The following is a 26,062-nucleotide window of genomic DNA, read 5'->3' on the forward strand; positions in this document are numbered from 1 at the left end:
AGAGAGAGAGAGAGAGAGAGAGAGAGAGAGAGAGAGAGAGAGAAAGAAAACAAGCATACAGTTCCAGAAACTCATCAAACTCCCAAGCAAAATAAATAAAAAGTCACACCTATGCATATCATAGTTAAACTTTGGAAATCAAAAGAAAACCTTAAAAGCAGACAGGGATAAACAATGCATTAAAATACAGAGGAACAATGATATGACTGTTGATCAGAATCAGTGGGATCTAGAAAATGGTGGAATATCATCTTTACATAGTTGAAAGAAAAAATGAGTTTTATATTGAACAAAACTAATCTTTAAAAATAAAGGTGGAATGAAACATCAGATGAACAAAACTGAAAAATTTATACAAAGGAGAACTGTATTACAAAAAATGGAAGAAATTGTTTAGGTTGAAGAGAAATGGTAATAGATGGTAGGTAATTCATAACTATAGAAAGGAATAAAGAATGACGGTATGTATGTGGATAAATATTATAAATTATACTTCTTTTTTTTCTCTTAATTTCTTTAACATACAATTTCTGTAACACATATATCTCTATCTGTTTATTTTTCTCTACTTCTGTCACTGTCTGGCAGTTACAGATTTCACTTTGCTAATGCTTGAACTCTGAATTTTCTATACACCCACACTGCTGTAACCTTTTTCTCAGCACCACAAGTCTCTGGTGTGGACATACTTGTATGTTTTCATTTCCCTAGGAGTGGAATTGCTGGGTTGTAGAGTAAATAAATATATGTTTCGCTTCTCCCCTCCTACCCTCTAAACACAGATCTAACTCTTTTAGCTTTATCTTCTACTGCTTATCCTTATATTTTTATTTCTTTTTTTTTTTTTTTTTAGCGAGCCATCCTGCCACCTGTTGGCAGCTCAGCTTGGGCCGGGACTCTAACCGCTGTTGCTCAGAGCTCACACTCTTCAGCGAGCTGTTAACCAGCTGAGCCACTCAGCCAGCCCTATCCTTATATTTTTAAAACAACTTGTTTATGTAACTTATTCTAGTGATGCAAAAGATGTCATTTAATTCAGATATATGAATATTTTGGAATTAATGAAGAGTAAAGGGTCCCTTATAAAATTTTGTATTTTATATAAAGTTTTTCATAACCTAGGTTTTTTGCTTTAAAATTTTTAAAATTGGTGTTTCTTGGAGCCCTAGTTTTCTATCCTCACTTTATCTAGAGTACAGATCCGTTTTCCTTCTGTTTAAGTAGTAGAGTTCTTGGAAGATTAAAGAAAAAAACTTCACCGATTTCCCCTCTTCTCCATGAATGTCCTGTTCACAAATATTTGAAAACCCGTACTCTAACCTTATAGCCTTTTTTTTAAATATTCTAAAGGAGAATTAAATTTTATCAGTTTCAGTTTACTAGACATTAACCTCATATATTCTCTGTATTTCAGGGGTTAAGGCAGGGAGGGAATGAATACATGAGAAATCCTGATTGGTTCTACTTAGGTTTATTTTAGTTTTATTTCTTAATTTGTGATTGAATGAGAACCACTCTGAAATGTGTTCTGCTTAACAAAAAACAATATTTATTTTTCATCATTAGATCAAGATTAGTTAGCTTGAGAATAATGGAGACCCATCCTTCTCATGTTTTGGAACCCTTAGACCTAAGTTCATCGTGCGTCATGAGTATATTTTATATCAGAGAAATAAGAAAAAATGCCTTATATAGATCCTCCAGATTTCTCAGCAACAAAAGTTTGGAAACTGCTGCATTCAGAAAACTTGTTTCTTATATTCTGGAGCTGAACATATAGTCATAAGAAATGAGAAGTGTTGTGGGCAATTGAACACGGAATTTTCCTAGTGGCTCAACACAAAGTTAGTGGGCACAGGTGTTTCTGTAATTGTGATGTATTGGGGGAGATTCAATGTTCAATGGTCCTCAAATCCACACTTCCACCTGTGTGGTATGGTGGTCACTGGGCTGTGGTATAAAACATGTAGAGTGAAGAGCATATCAGTTACCTCACAGAAAAGAAAAAAAAGTATCCAGCCAGTATGCATATCCTAGGTTGTTTTACGTAGACATGATTTGGGGGAAAGAGACTTCTTTTTCTTTGAGGAACATATTAAATTTAAAATTTTATTCTACATGACATTTTTTTCTAGTGAATGTATTTCTCTGATAAGGTATGCTATTTATATTGAATAGCTAATTTAATGAAGTGATTTGATATTGCTAATCACTTACCCACTCTAGTCTTGTAACCCAGTGTCAGATGTACCACCAATATACTGCTATGGTCCCTGTGAACTGAATATTTGAGTCCCCCAAAAATGTTGAAGCTCTAACACCCAATGTGGTGGTATTTGGAGGAGGGGACTTTGGGAAGTAATTAGGTTTAAATGAAGTCGTGAAGGTCCTCATTATGGAAATAATGCCCTTGTAAGACGAGACACTGGAGAGCTTGCTTTCTCTTGGTTTCTCTGCCATGTGAAGACATAATGAGAAGGAAGCCATCTGCAAGTCAGAGGAGGTGGGTTCTCATCAGAAACCAAATCTACTGACACCTTGATCTTGGACTTTCCAGCCTCCAAAACTGTGAGAAATAAATGTCTGTTGTTTAAGCCATCCAGTCTGTGGTGTTTTGTTATAGTTTCCTGAGCTAACTAATAACAGTATCTCAGATGGCATGAGAATGTCATGATGTATTCTCCTGTAGAGCTGTAAGTATTATGAAATAATCTGTGCCCATAGCAGACTGCAGAGATTTTGTCCTGGTACAAATCTTAAGATGGTGCTAGGCTATTGTGAAATTCAGAAGGCAAGTGGGTACGTTCAGTCTCTTTTTCTTGACTATAAATCCAGGGTAATAAAAGAGGGGGGTGACAAGAAGAATAATGATTCCTGAGGTAAAATCCTGGCCCCACCACTTTTAACCTCTGAGATAATCTTTTGACAATTCATGTAAACTGTGTGTCCCTCAGTTCTTTCATCTTTGAAAAAGATTAAATACCTGAATTGCTTACCACAGGTTGGTTGTGTTAAGGATTCAATAAGATATTCCTGAAAGTACTTTACTAATAGAGATTACTTCAGCTGAAGTTGCCTTTTATTTCTACTAATTTCAGTGTTACTGTTCACATGTTGCAAAAGTAGATGTTTTTCAGAAATACTTGATTTCTTCATCTGTTTTTACATATAAGCAGATTTTGCTGTGTGCAGTTTTTAACTGCTGTCAATTTTAGTTGTTTCTTTATTTTTGTTACTCCTTGTGAATGGACATAAAGATTATAGTTTGTATTTATTTCTCAGTTAATCTATTCAGATAAAATGAGCACGTTGCTCTATGTCCTATGATCTCTCTAAAAAGCAAAATTACCCTTAAACTCCAAAACTGTGGATTGAAACAATGACTTACTACAATTTTTGTGAACATTTGTGTTTGGAGTTTTAGGTACAAAATCTATTTTGAGTATTGCTACTTAAGTATAATTTCATACTTTATTCCATGAATCTGTGTAATGGTACTTTAAAGATATATAAACCATGCTTTTCCAAAATATAGTTTATGGAGTAAATGGTAATTGTTTTTAACTTCGTGGAGCTTTTATTTAATGTAACAGCGTTTCTCTCTACTGAAAGGGAATGTTTTAGAGCAAAGTGGAAAGCTAATTTTATTCTGATGTTTTTATATTAGAATTTGGGGTGGTCAGTATATTATATATAAGTGGAGGAAGACCGATTTTCATATGAGATAAGTACAGATATATTAAACTCAGTGGTTCTTTTTTAAACAGTGTTTTTTACAGATATTTTAGGTTCACAGCAAAATAGAGTGGAAAATGCAGGAAGTTCCCATGTACCCTGTACCCTCATATGCATAACCTCCTCCACTGTCAACATCCTGCACCACAGTGGTACATTTATTATAATCAATGAATGTGCATTCATATATCATCATCACCTGAAATTCATAGTTTACATTAGGATTCACTGTTGGTGGTGTACATTCTATGGGTTTTGACAAATGTATAATGACATGACTCCACCATTGTAGTGTCATACAGAATAGTTCCACTGCCCTAAAAATCCTCTGTTCTCTGCCTGTTCACCCCTCCCCCACAAACCTTGGCAGTTACTAAATTTTTTCTACACCCACAGTTTTGCTTTTCTAGAATGTCATATAGTTGGAATCATATACTATGTAGCCTTTCTAGATTGGCTTCTTTCACTTAGTAATAAGTGTTTAAGGATCTTCCACATCTTTTCATAACTCTATAGCTTATTTCTTCTTAGCACCAAATTATAGTCCGTTATCTGGATGTACCACAGTTTCATCATCCATTCACCTAACGAAGGACATAATGTTTTCCTGCAAAGATTGGCAATTATGAATAAAGCTGCCATAAGTCTTGTCGGGGATTTTGTGTGGACTTGTTTGGGTATGAACTAAGGATTGTGATTGCTAGATCATTTGGTAAGAGTAAATTTAGTTTTATAAGAAGCTGCTAAATTGTCTTAATGACTCTGTACCATTTTGCATTTCCACTGGCAGTGAGAGTTTCTGTTGTTCCACATGCTTGCCAACATTTGGTGTTGTCAGTGTTCTAGATTTTAGCCATTTTAGCAGGTGTGTCTTGGTATGTTGTTTCAATTTGCATTTACCTGATGACATATTAGAGAGTGTCATTTCCTATGCTTATTTGCCTTCTGTATATCTTCTTGGGTGAGTTTTCTGTTCAGGCCTTTTGCCCATTTTTTAATCAAGTTCTTTGCTTTCTTATTATTGAGTTTTGAGACTTCTTTGAATATTTTAGATAACAACCCCTTATCAGATGTGTCTTTTCCAAATATTTTCCCAAGAGTGTGGCTTGTCTTCTCTTTGTCTTGACAGTGTCTTTCATAGAGCAGACAGTTTTGATTTTAATGTTCAGCTTATTTCTTTCTTTCATGGATCGTGCCCTTGATGTTGTATCTAAAAGTTATCATCATAGCCAAGGTCATCTGGATTTTCACATAGGTTATCTTCTAGAATTTTATAGTTTTTAAAATATCTATTTGTCTATAAACATTTTTGAGTAAATTTTTGTGATGGGTCTAAGATCTGTGTCTAGATTTCATTTTTTTGCATGTAACTGTCTACTTGTTATAGCACCATTTGCTAAAAAGAATGCTATTTCTCCATTGTATTGCCTTTGCTCCTATGTCAAAGATCAGTTGACTGTATAGTCATATGGGTCTGTTTTGGGGTTCCTTGTTCTGTTCCATTAACTCACCAATGTCACTGTCTTGATTAGCTTTATAGTAGATATTGTAGTCAACTTCATGTTAAATTTTTAATTATGGAAAAATTTAATCATACGCAAAATTAGGGCTAACAATCCAATGAACCCCCATATACACATCACCTAGCTACAGTAGTCATCAACTCATGACTGCTCATTTTAACTCTACCCTCTTCCCACTTCTACCAGATTTCATATAAAATACTAGACATTTTATAATTTCATCTATATCTATTCAGAATGTATTTCTAAAATACTGTCTTCACTTTAAAGAAACTACAAAGCTTTGTCACATATAAGTTGGTCTCTATTTTCCAAATGAGAGGATTAGAGCTTTTTTTAAAGTTCAGCTTGAATGTATACTTTTTTAGAAAGATGGACAAAGTAGCCTATTGTTATATAATGTATAATTTCATTTTATACACATACTTTAAATCACAGAAGAATAAAGTACTTACAAATATAACTTTTTATGCCCATAAGTTTTATCACATACATTTTATGTATTTGTGTCCTCAATAACTAGAGCTCCCTTTTTTTAAATTATTTTTTATTGTGAAATACACATTTTTTAGAATTAGTTTCAGCTGTACAACACAGCACAATAGTTATACTTTTTACCCCTTGAAGTGACAACCCCTCTCCCCCAATCTGCCACCCCACTTCCCCCCCATATCATACATATCTATTACAATTCCCTTGACTCCACTCCCACACTATACTCCACGTCCCATGACTATANAATCTGCCACCCCACTTCCCCCCCATATCATACATATCTATTACAATTCCCTTGACTCCACTCCCACACTATACTCCACGTCCCATGACTATATACATATATATATATATATTTTTTTTTTTTTAATTTTTTTTTTCACTTATAGTTGACATACAATATTATACAACATTAGCTTCTGGTGTACAGTGCAGTGATCAAGCCTCTACCCCATCCATGATGCGGTCTCCCTAGCAAGACATGTGACCATCTGACACCCTACAAAATATTTACAACATTATTAATTACATTTCTCGAACTGTCTTTCACATCCCTGTGGCAATATTGTAGTTACGTATTTATGCTGTCTCATCCCTTCCCCTTCTTCCTCATCCCCACCCCCTCCCAACTAGCAACCATCAGTTGTTCCTCTGTATCTCTGAGACCATTTCTGTTTACTTTGTAGAGCTCCTTTTTGAGTCATTTAATAGTCTTCCATCGGAAAGAATCTTTACTTCTGTTGCTTGAGATAAACATCACCTTGGAGTATGGATATGATACTGTCTTAGAAATACATTTTAAGCTTCCAGTACATAATTCACATGATATTAGCATTGTTCTTATTTGGAATTCTTCTGTAAGGAAGGCTTGGCTTTCTCCCCCATTTATTTTTTTAGTCATTTATTTATATGTAAGTATGGACTCACAGATATTTATTCTTTGGGTTATAAACAGTTTTATCATTATTTATTTTGTTGCTTACAGTTTTCAGCTTCAGCCTGAGGGAGTTTGTTTGTTTAAATACTTGCTGATCTAAATTTATCTTAACTGTAACTGTACTAGCTTTAGAACCTGCCATTTTTTCAAGGTGCAAAAGAGCAAGTTTTGCGGGTTTATTAATGTTTTCTTACATCAGTCACATTTCTGTCAAGTGGTTCCATCTTTTTGTAATAGTCATATCAGTAATTTGTTGGAATAAAGGTGGCATTGCTTAATGACAGTGTGGCTTAGAAAAATTGTCTACATAAGCCACATATAAAATGTTTTAATTAATATCCATTAGCAACACCATGTATGATAATGCCTCATTTCTCCAGGCTTAATAGAAACAATATATATATATAGTAATTGATTTTGTTTTCCTTTTTGATGCAAGCACTTCTAAAACAAATTTTAAAAAATTCCCCTGTCACTTGACAGAAAGTGAAAGATATTACTTAATATATTCCTTTTTCTTTTTAACTTTTACCTTTTATTATCTGTGTATCAGGAAACCAAACTATTAAGATGGTTAAAATCATATACATAATATACTCTGAATAAGGACTTTAGATTTAGAATATTTAGAATAATATCTAAATATTTAGAATAATATCTACAGGCATCATAATAGCTATCTCGTAGCTATGTAGGTGAGTCCTTTCTACTTAGTTCCAAATTCACAGATGTGTTGCATAAATTGAGACTGCATAGTATCAATTTCTGGGTAAGAAATATATTGGAAGGCAGAGAATAAGTTTAAAAAAATTAAGCAGTTCCACAAAAAATAAAATATTCCTGAAATAATTGCTTTCAAAGACATAAAGAGGTGTATTAAAACTGGTTCATCTTCCTCTTTTATATGTGATGTACAGTTAATATACTAAATTGAGCATCTGAGAACTTTCTATAAGTGGATTTCAATATCTTTGAAACCCTTTTTATCTATTTTTACTCTTAAGCAGACACCTTTTTTCAGTATATCTTGTTTACCTTACTTATTTAACCAGCTTTTGAGTTTCTGGACAAGGTGAAAATAAAATTCATTCCATTATACATTTAAATGTTAATTAAGAATAATTACTTTAAAACTGGTTAAAGTTACCTAAGATATGAAGTCTGAATCCTCACTTAACTAAGAGCACACAAATGTTCCTCCATCTGATCTGTCCAAATAGCACAAATGGAAAACTAGTCAAAGTCAGATTTTAAAAGATTGCCACATTAACTCTACAAGTGAAATTATAGTGCTTTATATCAAAATGATATTAAAAAGTGAACCTGACGTGTTGTAAAAATAATACGGGGTCGAAGTCCCCTGCCAAAAGCTCGATCTTATCACTTAATTCCTTGAACTTATTATCCATAGTTATTTTACAGTCCATTTTAAATTCTTCTCTGTTATCCTTATTTTTTAGCTTTCTGTCTGTTTTTAGTTTTTCTTGATTTATTTTCACATTGTCTTCTTTTTATATGCACATTTAAAATTTTTTTATTTAAGAAGTACATGTATCAGAAGCAAATGGCTTTAGGAATTTTCACAAACTGAATACACCTATGTAATGAGTACTCAGATTAAGCAACAGAAATTACAAATATACTTTAGCAGTCCTCCTCTAGATACCTACGCCTTAACATCCCGCCTTCCCTCCCAAATGGAAACAATATCCTGAACCTTCATGACACTGCCTTTTCTTCTTCCCTCCCTTCCTCCCCTGTTCCCTTTCTTACTTTATGAAATGTTGTGGAACTAGTTTAAGCTTTTGGTGATGAAATTTGATATGCTTGTGGACTATTACTAGGTAAAGATATCAACAATCTGAATTTACTTAATCACTTCAGTTATGAATTCAGATGTTTAAAGGCAGGGCTTTAATTTTAGCATCTTTACTTACTAGGTTACAGACTCAGCTTTTAAACCAAATACTAGGAGAGTTAGTGGGAATTTTGATTTTTTGGTGGATCCTGGCTTCCAGGGGTTTTTTTTTTGTGAATCTGCTGAGAGCTCTACTCAGCTTTTAGGCCTCTCATCCTCCTGTTATGTAATAGTGTTTGCTTTTGGGGGAAAGGCAATTGTAAATGTCAGTCAGATTTCTAGGGTCTAAAGTCAGATTTGCTTTTTCTGGGTCTTTATGCATAATTCATCTCTGTTCTTTTAGCATTTCAGTGCCTTCACACAGATGTGTTTCACGATTTTTATCTAGCTCTTCTAGTATTCACTGGAAAGTTTGTTCTAAGTGCCTATTTAGCCATTACTGGAAGCAGAGCTCTATAATCCTATATTACCTGTTTTTAAAAAGTGATCTTTAAAGGCTTATTTATAATGACATTTTTGTCACTGGGGTTTGTGATTTCTTTTAAGCGTCTATAACTAGGATTGATTAAAGTTGTTTTAGTATAATGAGCTCCCCAAACAGTACATTGTGGTTCAAAATGAGGCAGTTGTATAAGAGCCTCATGATATATTTGTAAATTTTCAAGTATGAGGCAATATCTTATCTGAGGGATAATTTAAGGGGGAAACTTTTCTTCATATTTGACATATAGGGATATCTGATTTGAAGTCCAGTAATGGTTTCTATTATATGGCTTCTGGAAGGAAAGTTTCTTAGTAAAAGCAGTAGTAATAGCTACTGTTTGAGTGTTGATTATACACTCGGCATTAAATGTTTATATAACTTTCACTAAACTAGTCTTTGTAAATACTTTTATGATACGGATATTGCTTTTATTTCCCTTTATAGATGAGTAAATTAAGACCAGGAGAGGTAAAGTAATTTGCCATGATCATAGGGCCAGCACTGATATTGAACTGGTGTGACCTAGTACACACATTGTAGTTGTATACATCTAGCTTCCACTCTGTTTGGGCTAATATATCTGTTCTGATGTATTGAAAACCTGAGAAAACATAGCCAACAGTAACTCAGATTGAGATATAAAGTTATTGGAGATTGGTTTCCATTCTCCTCATTTTATTCATTTTATTAGCCTACAAATATTAACGTTTCACTTATCAATTATTTTTTCTTTTATTTCAAACTTAGAGAATTATGCAGTTGGTACATACATACAGTTAATAATTAGCAGAGTCCGATCTAAAAAGCTGAGCTAGGATGTTTTCATGCAGTAGAACCAATTTGAAATTTCACAAGAAGTATAAGAAAATTTCCTTTGAGGGAATTATACTTTGAAATAATAATTTATACCAATAGTTATTTTAGATATTAAGCAACATGTTCTTCATGTTTGTTATCCCATAATCCTGTTAAAACTTTATGCTATTTCAAATAATCCCTTTCATTTTAGGAAATAATACTAATTTATTTAATATTAAATGTTAAGAAAGAAATAATTTAAAAATCTTTAACATATTATGATATATTGATTTGTAGAAGTTTTTCTTAATAGCATTTTAAGATCTTTGAATCATGTGTGGGAAAGATGGCTTCACAGTTGAATTCTACCAAACATTCAAAGAAGAATTAATACCTATCCTTCATAAACTATTTCAAATATTTGAAGAGGAAAGAACACTTCCAAAGTCATTTTATGAAGTCAGCATTACCCTGTTACCAACATTCGTAAATCAATTAATGTGATATATCACATTATCAAAGTAAAGGATAAAAACCATATGATCATCTCAATTGATACAGAAAAAGCTTTTGACAAAATTCAACATTCTTTTATGATAAAAATTCTCAACAAAGTGGGTATGGAAGGAACATATCTCAATATATTGAAGGCCACATATGACAAACTCACAGCTAATACATGCAGTGGTGAAAAGCTGAAAACCTTAATTAAGATCAGGAACAAGACAAGGGTGCCCACTATCACCACTCACTTTCAACATAGTATTGGAAGTTCCAGCCACATCAGTCAGACAAGACAAAGGCATCCAAATTGGAAAGGGACAAGTAAAATGCCCATTTGCAGATGACATGATGATATACATAGAGAACCCTAAAGATGCCACCAAAAAACGATTAGAACTAATAAATAACTTCAGTAAAGTTGCAGGATAAAGAATCCATATACAGAAATCTGTTGCCTTTTTATATACCACTAATGAATGATCTGAAGAAGAGATTAAGAAAACAATTCCATTTACAATTGCATTAAAAATTATAAAATACCTACGTATAAATTTAAAGAGGTGGAACACCTATACTCTGAAAACTATAAGACACTGAAGAATTTGAATACAATACAAATAAATGGGAGGATATAACTTGCTCATGGATTGCAAGACTTAATATTGTTAAATTGTCCTTATTATCTAAAGTAATATGCAGCTTCAGTGTAATCCCTGTTAAAATAGCAATGGCATTCTTCTCAGAATTAAAATAAGTAATCCTAAAATTTATTTTTAACCACAAAAGACCCAAAATAGCCGAAGGATTCTTTGGAAGGAATGAAGTGGAAGGTATCACACTCCTTGATATCAAACTACAAAGCTACAATAATCAAAACAGTATGGTACTGGCATAAAAACAGATATAGATCAGTGGAATAAAATAGAGATCTCAGAAATAAATCCTCACTTATGTGGTCAGTTAATCTATGACAAAGGAGGCAAGAATATACAGTGGGGTGAAGACAGCTCTTCAGTAAGTGGTGTTGGCAAAACTGGACAATTACATGCAAAAAAATGAAATTGGACAACTTTTTTATGTCATATCCAAAAATAAACTCAAAATGGATTAAAGATTTAAATGTTAGACCTAAAACCATAAAACTCCTAGAAGAAACCATTGGCAATAAACTCTTTGATGTCGTTCTTAGCAATATCTTTTTGTATATATCTCCTTGAGCAAGGGAAACAAAAGAAAAAATAAACAAATGGGACTACATCAAACCAAAAAGGTTTTGCACAGTGAAGGAAACCATCATCAAGCAAACAAAAGGACAACCTACTGAATGGGAGAAGATATGTGCAAATGATATATCTAATAAAGGGTTATTATCCAAAATATGTAAAGAACTCATATAACTTAACACCCAAAAAACAGTGCAACCTCTGAACTTTTAGATAATTTCTTTTATATAACAATGGATAAATATGTACAAATAACTTTTAAATTTACTGAGTTTTCCCCTTAATTATTTTTATTAAAACTTTTTATTTTAAAATAACTAGATTTATATACAGTTATAAGAAATAATACAGAGAAGAGAACTAATATAACATTTACTCATTTTCCACAAATGAGAACATTTTAGAAAACTATAGTAAGGTATTACAGCCTGGATATTGACATTGATATAGTCAAGATTCAGAACATTGCCATCACAAGGATCCTTTGTGTTGCCATTTTATAGCTAGACCCACTTCCTTTCCTGTGCTTAGCCCTGCAACCTTTAACCTCTATCAACCACTAACTCTTTCTCCATCTCTATAATTTTGTCATTTCAAGAATGTTGTATAAATGGAATTGTATAGTATGTAACCTTTTAGGATTAACTTTTCTCAGTCAGAATACTTCTCTGGAGATTAATCAGAGTTGTGTATATCAGTAGTTTGTTTCTCTTTATTTGTGAGTGGGTATTCCATGGCATAGATGTTTAACGAGTTGTTTAGCCAGTCATCTATTCAAGGACATCTGGGTTGTTTCCATTTTGGCTAATAGGAATAAAGCTGCTGTGAATATTTTGTGTACAGGTTTTTATATGAGAATAAATTTCCATTTCCAAGTGATAAATGCCCAGGAGTGCAATTACTGCATTGTATGGTAATTACAGATTTAGTTCTGTAAGAAACTGCCAACCTGCCAGAGTGACTGTAACCTTTTACATTTCTACCAGTCATGTATGAGTGATCCATTTCCTCTATGTCCTCTCCATCATTTGGTGTTGCCCCTGTTGTTTTAAATTTAGATGAGAGCCATTCTGATAGGTATGTGGTGATATCTTGCTGTGGTTTTAATTTGCATTTCCCTAATAGCCAATGAGGTTGATTATCTTTTCATGTATTTTCTTGCCATTTGTCTGTCTCCTTTGGTGAATAGTTTGTTGATGTCCAAATTAGTTTGCCAGAGCTTCCATAACAAAATACCACAGATTAGGTGGCTCAATCAACAGATATCTATTTCTTATCATTCTAGAGGCTGGAAGCCCAAGATCAGGGGTATTGGCAGGTTTAGTTTCTCCTGAGGCTTCTGTCCTTGGCTTACAGATGGCCGCCTTCTCTCTGTGTCCTCACATTGTCCTGTGCTGCTGAATCCTAGAAATCTGACAGCCTTTCTTCATTTTGTCCTGTCTCCCTTTGGTCCAACTGGAAGTATCTCTGCTGGTAAAATCCCATTTCTATCAAATCGACAAATGGCATACATGATTTCTTTATCAAATAGTTTTCTAGACACACCCCTGGTGTTCTCTTCTGAAGACGTTTTCTCAATTTTTGCAATATGGATATGTTGAGAAATTTCCAAATCTTCAAGTTCTGGTTTACTTTTGCTTAAATTCTTTTAATTTATCTTTCTTTCTCATATGACTGTAAGCACCAGGGAAAAACCAGGTTGCGCATTCAGCACTTCGCTTAGAAATCTCTTCAGCTAAATGTCCAAGTTCATCACATTTAACTTCCTACTTTGCACAAAACACTAAAACACAATTTAGCCAACTTCCTTGCCACTTTGTAAGAAGGATCATCTTTCCTGCAGTCTTCAGTAACATATTCCGCGTTTCCACCTGAGATCTTATTATAATCACCTTTAACATCATATTCCTACCAACTGTCTGTTCAAGGCTATCTGGGTGGTTTTTTTTTTTTTTTTAACATGCCCCTGAAAACTGCTCCAGCTTCTACCCTCTACCTAGTCCCAAAGCGACTCGCACATTTTTAGGTCTTTATTACAGCAGCACCCTACTTCTTGTTATCATAATCCATACTAGCTTGCTAGGGCTGCTGTAACAAAATACCACAGACTGGATTGCTTAAGCAAGTTTCTCAGGTCCCTCAGCTCCTCGCAGTTCTTCCAGGAGGCTGCAAGTCCAAGATCAGGCAGGTTTGTTGGCAGGTTTGGTTTGTCCTGAAACCTCTCTCCTTGACTTGCAGATGGCTACCTCTTACTGTGTCCTCATATGGCCTCCATTGTGCCCTCACTGTGTCCTCATGTCTGTGCCACCATTGGAGTCTCTCTTCTGATAAGGACACCAGTTGTATTGGATTGCAGTTCCACCCATATGATCTCATTTAACCTTAATTACCTCTTTAAAGGCTCTATTTTGACATGCAGTCGTAGGTATTGGGGCTTTGAGGTGTGAATTTTTTTGGGGACACACAGTTCAGTCGCTAACAGTTCAGTTGCAAACATTATCTTTTGCCTTTTTAAAATGAATTGATTGTGTTTTTTACTGCTAAGTTTTGGGAGTGGTTTTAATATTGTAGATACTAGTCCTTTGTCACATATATGGTTGCAGAAATTTTCTGACGGTACCATATTTCCCCAGGTATAAGACGCGCCCTTTTTCGAAAAATGTGGGGTCTAAAAACTGGGTGCGTCTTATACAGTGGTTGTAGCTAATGTTTGGGAGTTTTGACAGTGATGAGTTGTATGAATTTTATGATGAATAAAACTTGAGTTCAATAACTTTATGTAATACTTTTTTTAAAAAAAATTTGGGTCCCCAAATTAAGGTGCGTCTTATACATGGGAGCATTTTATACATGGGGAAATACGGTATGTAATTTGCTTTTTCTCTTCCTCTTAAGAGGGTTTTTCATGAAGCAAGAGTTTCTAATTTTGATGAGATCCGATTTATCAGTGTTCCCTTTTATGGACCTTGCTTTTAGTGTAAAGTCATAAGAACTCTGTGCCTAGCTATGTAACTATGTCAAAAAACTGTTCTGCCATGCTGAAGGAAAAACGATTAGAGATCACAAATTATAAATTGTCTTTTGCTGGAGGAAATTTGTTAGTTTATAGAAAGCAAGTTCACTTAGAAGAATTGGGGCAGGTCAGCCATGAGCAAAAGAAACTATTGGGAGACAGTACTTCATGGGTTTTTCTCATGTTTGCAGTTCTTCTGAGTAAAGGTGTTACTAGGTTTTGTTCTGCACTAACTTTTAAGGATGTTTGTATAGCAAGCAGCTTGGGAAGGAGAGGAATGTTTCCCTCCTATACAGGGTTGTTTCACATGGTAGCATCATCAGCTGCTTGGTCGTCCAAGTTGGGAATGGGTGTGTCCTTAGTGAGCGCCCCTGTCTCCTTCATATTCAGTCATTGCATCCTATTGATTTCAACTTCTAAGTAGATCTTGAATCTGTCCTATATTTTCATTATCACTAACTGCTCTTATTCATTACCTCATCCTCTCAAGTATCATTTCTGTCATGCCGCTTTACAGATTTTTTTTGTCTTTACGTTTCAGAAGTTTGACTTAAATGTGTCTTATGATAGATTTATTTCAGTTAATCCTTTTTAGGATTTGCCTATTTTATTTAATCTGTAGTTTTTGGTCTTTTGCCAAATTTAGGAATTTTTTCAGCCATTATTTTCTTGGTGTACTCTTTCAGCCCACCCTCTTTCTCCTCTCTTGTAGGATGCCTATGACAGGATATGTTAGTTGTGTTATAGTTCCACAGGTCCCTGAATTCTGTTTTTTGTTTTTTTATCTTTATCCTCGTTCTTTTTTTTCCTCTCTATTCAGATTGGATAATTTGTGCTGTTCTGTGTTCCAGTTCACTGATGGTTTCCTCAATCCCGTCGACACTGCTTTTGATACCATTAATTGTTTAAGTTTGGTTCTTGTATTTTTCAGCTGTAAATTTCTATTCTGTCTTTCTTTATGTCTTCTATTTCTTTGTTTAGACTTTGTACTTCTTTGCTAAGGCGGTCTATATTTTTATTTGTTTCAAGAATGTTCCTAGTTGCTCATTGAAACATTTTTATGATGGCTGCTTTAAAATCTTTATCAGATAATTCTAATATCCCAGGAGATGGCATCTACTGCTTATCTGTTTTCATCTATTAATAATTTGAGATCTTCCTGGTTCATGGAATGATGAGTGATTTTTTTATTGAAACCTAGACAGTTTGGATATTATGAGATTCTTGATCTTATGCTTTTGATTTTAGCTGAGTTTGTTTGACAGCACTTCATCAGGGAAAGGTGGGGTGCATGTCCCCTTATTATTGCCAGGTCATGGCAGAAGTCCAGGTTCCCCACTCAGCTTCCATTGACACCTCAGGGAGATTGTGCTTATTGTTACTATGGGTGAATAAATGTGGGATTTCTGGCTCCCCGCTAATACTCACCTGATAGCTCTCTCTGACTTGGAGAGATAGAAGTGCCTCATTACTGTTCTACATGTGTCCTCCATTAACACCACAGAGTGGTGTGTACTTATTACTACTGGTTGGTGATGCAAGTCCTGAGTGTCCACTATACATCCTTGCACACTAGCCCAGTGAGGAGAGGTATGGTCACCTCATTATTGATAGGTTAGCTTGGATGTTCACACTCCCCACTTGGTCTACACTGGCACCACTGGGGTGCCTCATTACCTCCTGGTGGGGATTAATGTCTCAGAGCCATCTTGGTGTTTTCTGATACCACCTCAGTGGGATGGTTGGGGCATTTCATTGTAGCCCGATGAGGAAGGAAATCTAGGCCCTCCAAGTCAGCTTTTGCTGGTGGGGATAGGGATAGGGCTGTGGTTTTTTTCTGTATGTTGGCTGCACTAGAGCAGTTATTTTCTAAAAAAGTTTTCTGTCTTGCTAGACTTTTCCTTTCTTGGTCCTTTGGCTACAGAGAGCAGGCTTTGGGAGGGTTTGTTTTATCTATGCTTGTTGGTGTTTCTGAGTTACCAGCTTCCTTAGCACTTAATCTTTAATATATGAGGTAAAAATGAAAACCCAAGGAACTCACTGTAGTTATTCTTTGGGTCCTGAGGTTTCTATCCAATCTTTCTTCTTGCCTCTGCCTTTCCTTTCTTATGTTTGTTTTATATATAATGCCTTGGATTTCCAGTTGTACTTAGTGAGAGGATTAAGGAAAAGTTTATCTACTCCATCTTCCCAGAAGTGAAAAGTATGTTTCAAGTATTTGGTAACAGAAATTACCTTGAAACAGTAGTTGAATTGGATCCACGTGGATATTAATTGTCTTTGTGTGCTTTTTGTTTTTTTGTGGGGTGTTTTTGATTTATTTTTAGGACTAAATACCTATAAGCTGATTTTTATTGACAATGTTAATAAAAAAAATTCAAACAAAAGGTACAAATAAAAATATGGAATCAACTCCTATGTCTATATTTAGATCTCAGACTGAGTCTTTCTTGACCTGCCTGATCACTTAGTTTTTTACTTGTCAAGCTTTATTATGATTTCTTTTATGTGTGTTGCAGTTAAAAAAATTCTCCTCTTTCTTCTGACCCTTTGATCCAGTTACAGAGTGACTGGTAATTTATGGAATTAGTTTTTATGTTTTAAGTCGTCTCATATTAATAGGCTTTGTTAGAATCAAATGGTCAGGTTTTTTCTTTGGGCAGCTATGAGTATTTCTATGGGGATTTAATATTTCAGCGTTTTAATATGTAATATAAAAGAAGTATTACCTATAGCACTAAAGGACAGTTACTGTGTTATAAAATGTGAGAAGCTGCCAGACCTTTCTTTCATATAGGTAGCGTAGTATTTTCAAATGGCCTCAAAAGTAGTATTCTACAGTAAAATATTATTATAGATGTTAAAAAACGTTTTCTTTGTTTAATATTTGGGCTGTTCAAGGTCTGAACTAAACATGGGATTGGATTTCTGTCCTGTAGGATGGTGGTCTAGAGGACAACGAAAAGAATTTCTATGAATCTGATGGCGAACAGAAGGAAAAGACTGAGCAAAGGAAGAAAGTTTATACTATGGATCCAGATCATAGACTTTTAATTCGGAATACAAAGCCTTTGCTTCAGAGCAGGAATGCAGCGGTATGTTAAAACCCTTTTAAGAAATAATTCACAGATTTTTTTTTTAAACGATGGTTAAAAGTATGTAAGTTGAGTAAACAAGTCTTTATTTTTGAGTTTGCTAATGGAGTATTTGTATGTATGTGTGTGTGTGTGTGTGTGTATATATATATATATATATATATATATATATATATACCAAAAAAATCGGGTTTTGAGGAGATTACTTGGTTTCATAGCTGTATGCCTACTGTATTTCATTTTTTTGTGTGTGTATGGTTTTGTTAATTGGCTTTTTCTAAGATATTAGCTCAAGGTGTTTCTGGGTTGATTAGAAGATTGCATATATATCTCTGTTGCTAGATTGTAGTTGTGAGTACTTAATCTGTCATTAGTCCATAATACAGAGAGTGCCCCAAAAAAAGCATATACACATTTTAAGGCAAAAACTGTATTAAAATTGTAATACTCAGTATACACTGATAACAAACGATGAATACAAGTCACATTTGACTTCTGCAATTACAAGAGGTGCTCAAAGTGGTTACCATCAGCGTAATTTTAATAGTTTTTCCTTTCCTAAAGCGTGTATACTTTTTTTGGCACCCTCTGTATTTGTATGTGCCTGATAAAAACACCGAGCATAATGCCTCATACATAGTAAATTTTAACTGTTAAGAATAACTATTAAAAATCATCTTTATTTGGATCCTAGGTTTTTTATTTTATTTTGTTTTTTACTCCTTTTTATTTTAAGTAACCCTTTATATTTTAGAAGAATACACGTGTACAATTGAAAATCAGAAAATGCAAACTTAGCAAAACTAAAAACAATTAAAACAGCATATTCCCATCACCCAGAAAACACTGTCAGAATATCTTAATGCATTTTCTTCCATCCTTTTTCTGCATAAATATACGTATGTTCACGTGTGTGTCTATCTATATAGACACACACATATATATGTGTGTTTATATATATTTTAAATCAAGATAGAAATCATACTCTGTAGTATTTTTAACCTTTTTTTCTAGTGATTCCTCTCCATCTTTTGATTTCAATAAAATTTCATTTCATTTAGTATTAATTTATCTTGTTATCTTTAATTTATCTTAAATTATCCCTTATCAATTATACATCTAAACCAGTGTCTGCTCTAATGCATGTGGTTGTTATATCTTTTAAACCTCTCAAGTCTTGAAGAATGTTCTGGGTTTATGTGGTTAATTCTTTTACAAAGTGCTATTTGATTTTTTTCTTCTATAACCTGTATTTCCTGGAAGTTATGTCTAAAGTCTTGATAGATTCAAGTTAAATATTTTCTTAAAATTGTTTTAATTAAAAAAATTCTTAATTGTTCTCCTCAATTAGTAAAAACTTTAAAAATGAGGAATTTCATTTGAATTACTTTGCTTTCTGATACTTGAAAATTTAGAGCTTAGAGCTTTGTATATATATCTTATTAATTAGCAGCAGTTTTTCTTATACCTAGTGATTTAGTTTCTAATCATTATTAAGTAACTCTACACAGTAATAAAAAAATATTATTTTACTAATGTCGTAAAATATGCATATATTTTAGTGTGCCACAGCTTGGCCAGATGGTGAAGGAGCTGTAACTTGCCACATGAAACTGTACTTTATAGTTGATTCTCTAATAATTTAATTTTAACTTGGAAATTGATTTTATAGTACAAATACTTGCTGATCAAAAATGTTCTTGAATGGTGAAACAAATAGAAGTAGTTTGTACTTCTAGTTCCCAGTATGCTTTGGTTCTGCTTACTTGATTGTGTACCAAGTAGAGGTGGTTCACTATTTGTTCCAATATATTTTGGTGTCCTGTTTATTTGATGCTAAATATATAGAGAGGCTGACCTTTGAAGGATTGTGAATAGATTTTTGTTTGTTTTATCCTTATTCTGAACTTCTACAAGCGACTTTGAGTAAAGTGTTGTTTCAGGAAACTTAGTCAGTGCTACATGCTGTAATATTTTAAAAAATAACTATAACCGACTTGTAGATTAAGGAAATCATCAATTGAGATTTTGTTTTGTAAGATTTTACATTCAGGAGAATTTGTTCTATAATTAAAGTGAATTTGTGGATCTCAAGTGAACAAATAAGATATCCTTAAACTACTCATATTCCCAAGTAATGTCTGAAAGTTATAAATAAATCTTGTAAAAAAAACAAACAAACAGTACAGCGAAATACCAAACAACAGTAAATTATGGACCCTAAAAATTGTATTTTTTTAAAAATGTTCATTTTAGAAGAAACTCTTTTTACTTCACATACCCTCAGGTGTTGTATAATCTTCAGGCATATATAAAACTCCTTCCATATATTTGTTAGAACTTTATAGACCAATCAGAAGTAAAGTAATATGACAATAATAATATCTTCTGAGCCAAAAAGCGACAATATGCCGTATTTCCCCATGGATAAGGAGCACCTGTTTTTGAAAAATTTGGGGTCTAAAAATTGGGTGCATCTTATACAAAGGTTGTAGATTTTTTATTTGCATTTCCTGCTTTTTTCAAATTTCACTTTTTTATGATGAATAAAACTTGAGTTCAATAACTTTATGTAATACTTTTTTTTTTCAAATTTCGGGCCCCAAAATTAAGGTGCGTCTTATATACGGGAACGTCTTATTCATGGGGAAATACGGTAACTTCTGTAGCTCTAGCTTTGCAATTGTCACATGTTAAACTGGATACTTTTAGTAAAAGGGAAGTCTGGATTTCTGATCTCTACCTGTAAGTGTAGAGGCCTGTAACGGGGAATACAGTACTCGTTTTATGACAGAGAAATCTGATTACTCTTATAATGACTTGGAACCAAACATTATTTTAAGGTTCTGCATTTTGAAAACCAAGATCATTTCAAATGTTGCTGTTTTAGAAGAATTGTTTTAAGAGTTCCTTTTATTATAACTTAAATATACTTATTTTTTAAAATTCAGCTTATTTATTATTATACTGTTATCCTGAAGTGACTGGCTTTGTTTGGAAAGGTGTGCTTACAGTAAAATTAAAAAAAAAAAATTTCCCAGTCTCAGAGCAGCAGCAGCAGTAAGGGACTTGGGAGTGTGGTGTCACGCTTTGCCATGTACTGGCTGTCAGACCTTGGGTTTATTCATTTAACACCTATTTTATTTTTATTTTTTTTGAGGCTGTATTAGTTTCCCAGGATTCCAATGACAAATTACTGCAAACTGGGTGGATTAAACCAACAGGAATGTATTTTCTCACATTTCAGGAGGCCTGAAGTCCAAAACCAAGGTGTCAATAGGGTTGGTTCCCTCTGGACGCTCTGAGGGAGAAATTGCCTTTTGCTAGCTTCTGGTGTTGCCAGCATTCCTTGGTTTTCCTTGGTTTGTTTACTCCAGTCTCTGCCTCCATCTCCTCACGACCTTCTTCTCTGTGTCTCTGTGTGTCCTTTCCTGTCTCTTACACTCTCATTGGATTTAGGACCCACCCTAATCCAGTATGATCTCATCCTGATCATTGCATTAGTAACCTCTGCAAAGACCTTATTTCCAAATAAGGTCACATATTAAGGGTAGACGCAAGAAGTTCTTGAGAGGACACCATTCAACCTGCTACAAAGATAACAAGATATTCATCTTATTTCATAGGAATTTTGTAGGAGTTATAGGAAATATGTAAGAATGTTCTTTGAAACTGTAGGGTGCTCCAATGTTCATCGCGCTTACTGTTTTCATGCTTACTGTTATCTTTTAGGTGGTTATGGCAGTTGCTCAGCTGTACTGGCACATATCACCCAAATCTGAAGCTGGCATTATTTCTAAATCACTAGTGCGTCTACTTCGGAGCAATAGGTAGGACATGGTTTTATTTATGTGTTTTCTTTTGTATTCCTTCAGAAGAAATGTTTCAACAAATATAACATGTCTTTCAGGCATTTAATATGTGGCTCTATTTTGTCAAGTTTTCATACTAAGGGAATCACTACAAAAGATTGTATACAATTTATCTCAAAGTTAATGATAAATATTGACCTTTTTCTTAGAAATTAAAAATACCTTTTGGCATATAGTATGTGCTGTCCCTAGTACCCTAGTTATGAGTGTTTGATATTTCTAGGTGTGACAGTAATAATGTTTGGGAGTAGTAAATCTCTGGAATCACTGGAAAACTATACCAATGTAGTATCAGATCGACTTAGTGTAATTTTATATGAATTACACTAATACATATGCTAAATTATGTAGTTTATGACAGAATTGCTGCTTCCTTTTAAAGTCGTTTCTAATTACTGTAGTTCTATTTCTTATTGAGCTTTTATTTTTAATTTTTTATTTAAATATAGTTGATATATATTAGTTTCAGATGTACAACATAGTGATTCAATATTTATAATAACTTACAGTGTGGTCACCACACTAAGTCTAGTAATCATGTCACTGTTAGTTTGCTCTATTTAATAGGAGCTATATTCTTCATAGCTGCTTATTTTAAAGAAATGCATACTCTTTTTGTTTCCTGTAGATAGACAGATAGCAAGAATACCTTTCTGTTTAATTTTACCTACTATAATTTAGCAGGTCAGGTCAACAATTCAGAAAACTTTTTTTGAGTTTTCATGATATCTGCTTTCTAAGTTTCAGAACAGAGTTTTGTCCTTTGTTTTCTGTATTTAAGAATATCATTGTTTTAGCTATTTAGTTTATCCTGGATATTTTGCAATAATTAGATATTTTAAATAAAATACTTTTTTCATTGAGTGTTGTTTATTTCTACTAATAGAGTTGGGGGAAAGATACATACATATTTCTTTTGGTCCTTAATGCAAACTTAGTGCCACAACTATAGCCCTCGATTGACTTTTGCCATCCCTTAGTAAGATACTACTTCCTTTGGGTTCCTGTTTTCTCCTCTGTCTTTATACATAGTTATTCTTTTCTCTTTTATCAATTCAGAATTTTTTTTTTTAGAGCTAGTTCAGAGGTTATCAGAAGGATCTGAAATGGATCTTTCACATGAAACCTTACACCATGTACAGTTCTACCATCACTTCTTAAAATTTTGGATATAAAAATAACCTGACTGTTTTTTTAACGTGTCTTTCACTCCAGGCAGAGTTGAATGGCACAATGAGCCTTCTGATCAAGAGTTTGCATTAACTCTATGGTTGTATTTGTTCCATTAGCTCTAAGAATACCTTCCTTGCATGTGTCATATGTTCAGAGCAGCTACAGTATTGGCTTTACATCTTAGGAATATAGTGTTATAAAATTGGTTTTAACTCTTCCTCATGATGAATCAAATATACTTTAATAATAATTTTTAGGGAAAATGTATTTAAAAATAAGGCATAAACATCTAAGTTTACTAAAAACTTTTCAATTATATTTGAGTTCCATTCAATATGAAAGTTATTGCTAATTCTTTATCTTTAATGTACTGTTTACTTAAAGATATTCTATTGGAAATATACCCAATGAAAATTCTCCATTAATTTCTAGGGAGGTGCAGTATATTGTCCTACAGAATATAGCAACTATGTCAATTCACAGAAAGGTATGTACATTTTGAATACATAATTCAAGAGAGAAATTAATGCATTAATATCATGAAATGTATTTATATATTTATTTTGTCATCTAGGGTATGTTTGAACCCTATCTGAAGAGTTTCTATGTTAGGTCAACTGACCCAACTATGATCAAGACACTGAAGGTAGGCATGCTTTTATTTTTCAGATACTTTAATACATGTTTGCTTTGAAGGTCTTGCTACAGCTTCTAGCGTCTGCAAAATGGAGACCTGCTTTTAAAAAACAGATACATTTAGGGATTTTCTTTATACTTTCTAAACTACATTATTATATACTAATTACTATGCTACATAATAATAATACAAAGTGAAAACATGCGTGCTACCTACACCCTGAATAACTCACAGCATATTGAAGGAGACAGAAGTATAAATAGATCATTTTAGTACTATATGTTTTAAGTGATATTATAGAGATTTGAACTGAGTGCTGTGAGAAATACAAAGGTGGGGTTAATTCTCTGAGAGATTTAGAAAAGACATGTGAAAAATGATGTTTGAGTAGCTCTTAAAAGAATAACATATTTTTGAGATCTTTTTTGTTGGTGGTTAATAGATTCGTTGGGAGGTTGTAGGGTTGGGAGATGGAGAAAGGCATGGTTTATGCTAACATAAGGGATTATGAGAGTGTTGTGTTCAGGGAATGATAACTACAGTATAGAGTGTAATTATGGATACAAAGCTATAATGATTAAAACAATATGATATTTAAACAGAAAAATAAGTGGAATAGGATGAAAGCCCAGAAACAGATCCATGCATATGAAAATGTACTATATAATAGAGGAGACATTACAAACCAATGGGGAAAGGGTGGACTATTCAGGAAATATTGGAATGATTCGTTATTCACATGAAAACTGAGTTTAATCATAAGAAAATCTAAGACACACCCAAATTGAGGGATAATTTACAAAACAATTGGTTTGTAATAATCAAAAGTGTCAAGGTTGTGAGTGTAAAAAGAAAGATTGAGAAACTTTCACACTGAAGGAGGCTAAAGAGACAACTAAATATAATGTGTGATATTGAACTGGATCCTTTTATTATACATTGTTGAGATAATTGGTGAAACTTAAATGGGGAATGAGGATTGCATAGATGTGATGTATCAGCGTTAATTTTCTGATTTTCTTGGTTGTTTTGTGGTCTGTAGGACAGTGTCCCTTTTGTAAGAAATATGCACAGAAAAGTATTTGGGGATGATGTGTACTTCTGGTCTCAAATGGTTCAAATCATAAATAAATCTTTTTACCTTTTCTGTATCTTTGAGATTGTTTTAAAAATTTGTACACAAAATTTAAATGTTCTCATCTAAATAAAATGAAAAGTCAGGCTATAATCTGGGAAAAAATACTACCAGTACATATACCTGAAAAATGATGACTACACCGAATATATAAAAAACTCCTTTAATCTGTGCCTTGTAATTGGAGTGTCTAGACCATTTACTTTTAATGTAATTATTGATATGAATGTGTTTATGTCTATATCTCATGTTTAGTTTTCTGTTTGTCCCATCTGTTCTCTGTTCCTTTTTTTCCTTTTCATGCTTTCCTCAAATTAATTAAATATTTTTATAAGTAAAATCTGAAATTTTTTTAGCAAGCCTATTGAAGATGGGTTTTTCATTGCCTATTTCTTGGAACTATAAATCCGGGAAAATTAAAATATCCAAGAATTTGGTATAAGAGAATGAAGGAAACAAATTAAGAGAATTAATTGGTATCTGGAAAATAGGTGTAGCACGAAGGCAGTTGTTTTCCATATTTATTAGTTAAAAAGTCAAACTACCTTAAATTATTTAGGTTAATTAGATATAAATTGTAAAATTGGGACAAACAATTAGAGAAGATGTAGGATTCTCTTTATAATTATTTTTTAAGCACTATGTAATTATCTATTCTCTATATGTAGATGTAGGGAGACAAGAGTTCACCTAAAGGGTATAATGCCTCACCATTTGTAACTAACTTTTTTAAAAATCAAATTACCTTTCTATTAAATGCCTAGCTTTTATTAAATTAATCCTTTTTATTTGTGTTTTAAAATATTTACTTTGTCTTTTTTTCTACCATAGCTTGAAATTTTGACAAACCTGGCAAATGAAGCCAACATATCAACTCTTCTTCGAGAATTTCAGGTTTGTGTACAATGCTAATTGTAAAATAACTTCTGAATCACCTGTTCTGTTACTAAAGAAACGTCTTTGTGAACTTAGAAATATGTAATTGTGTAAATAAAACAGTGATTTGGCACAAGATTGACAACTAAGAAATTCATAACTTTTCAAGAATAAACATTAACTACAAATTTAAAATTTAAGGGAAATGGAATAGCAGCCCGTTTCATGTTTTCATAGAATTTGAAAGGCTTGTTTATAATTCTGTTAGAAATTAAGTTACTATAAGGATTTCATCTCTTGTGCTGTCATCAATAGTGCTTTCTATACTCTGCACTCATGAAAATAATTTCTTACCTGTTTTCCCTATTTGATTGATGTGTCACTATTGTAGACATTGTCCTCTTAGCTTCATGTATAGCTAAAAAAAAGTTTAGTTTAAAAGTGCCCCATCATGATATTTTTATTGTTTTGTTGTAATTTTTAAACCATATATGCTGATGGATGAGAGGCCTGCCAGCAAACACATCCCCCCAAAATATTGTTTAAAAATTACCTCATGGATATTAGGCTCTTTATAATGGAAAAAGGTCAGCTCTGAAGACTTCAGTGGAGGAGCACAACAATAGAAAACTTCATTTTAATATCATGAGCTTTACATTTCAGCTTTACATTTCATCAGTGTTCTTAACAAAAGGTTACAAAAA

At 33.3% G+C, this 26,062-nt stretch overlaps 1 protein-coding gene across 1 annotated transcript in view; it reads left to right on the forward strand.

Annotated features, from left to right (window-relative positions):
- The window catches only part of AP3B1 (adaptor related protein complex 3 subunit beta 1), a 277,199-nt gene that overhangs the window by 92,478 nt on the left and 158,659 nt on the right, over positions 1-26,062 (forward strand). Inside the window, exons 8-12 of the mRNA XM_019641001.1 lie at positions 17,510-17,665; positions 21,398-21,495; positions 23,143-23,197; positions 23,285-23,356; positions 25,314-25,376. Of these exons, the coding sequence (XP_019496546.1) occupies positions 17,510-17,665; positions 21,398-21,495; positions 23,143-23,197; positions 23,285-23,356; positions 25,314-25,376 (444 nt within the window). The remainder of the gene's footprint in view (positions 1-17,509; positions 17,666-21,397; positions 21,496-23,142; positions 23,198-23,284; positions 23,357-25,313; positions 25,377-26,062) is intronic.

This window comes from Hipposideros armiger, unplaced genomic scaffold, assembly GCF_001890085.2.
Source record: "Hipposideros armiger isolate ML-2016 unplaced genomic scaffold, ASM189008v1 scaffold_55, whole genome shotgun sequence".
NCBI classification, from domain to species: Eukaryota; Metazoa; Chordata; class Mammalia; order Chiroptera; family Hipposideridae; genus Hipposideros; species Hipposideros armiger.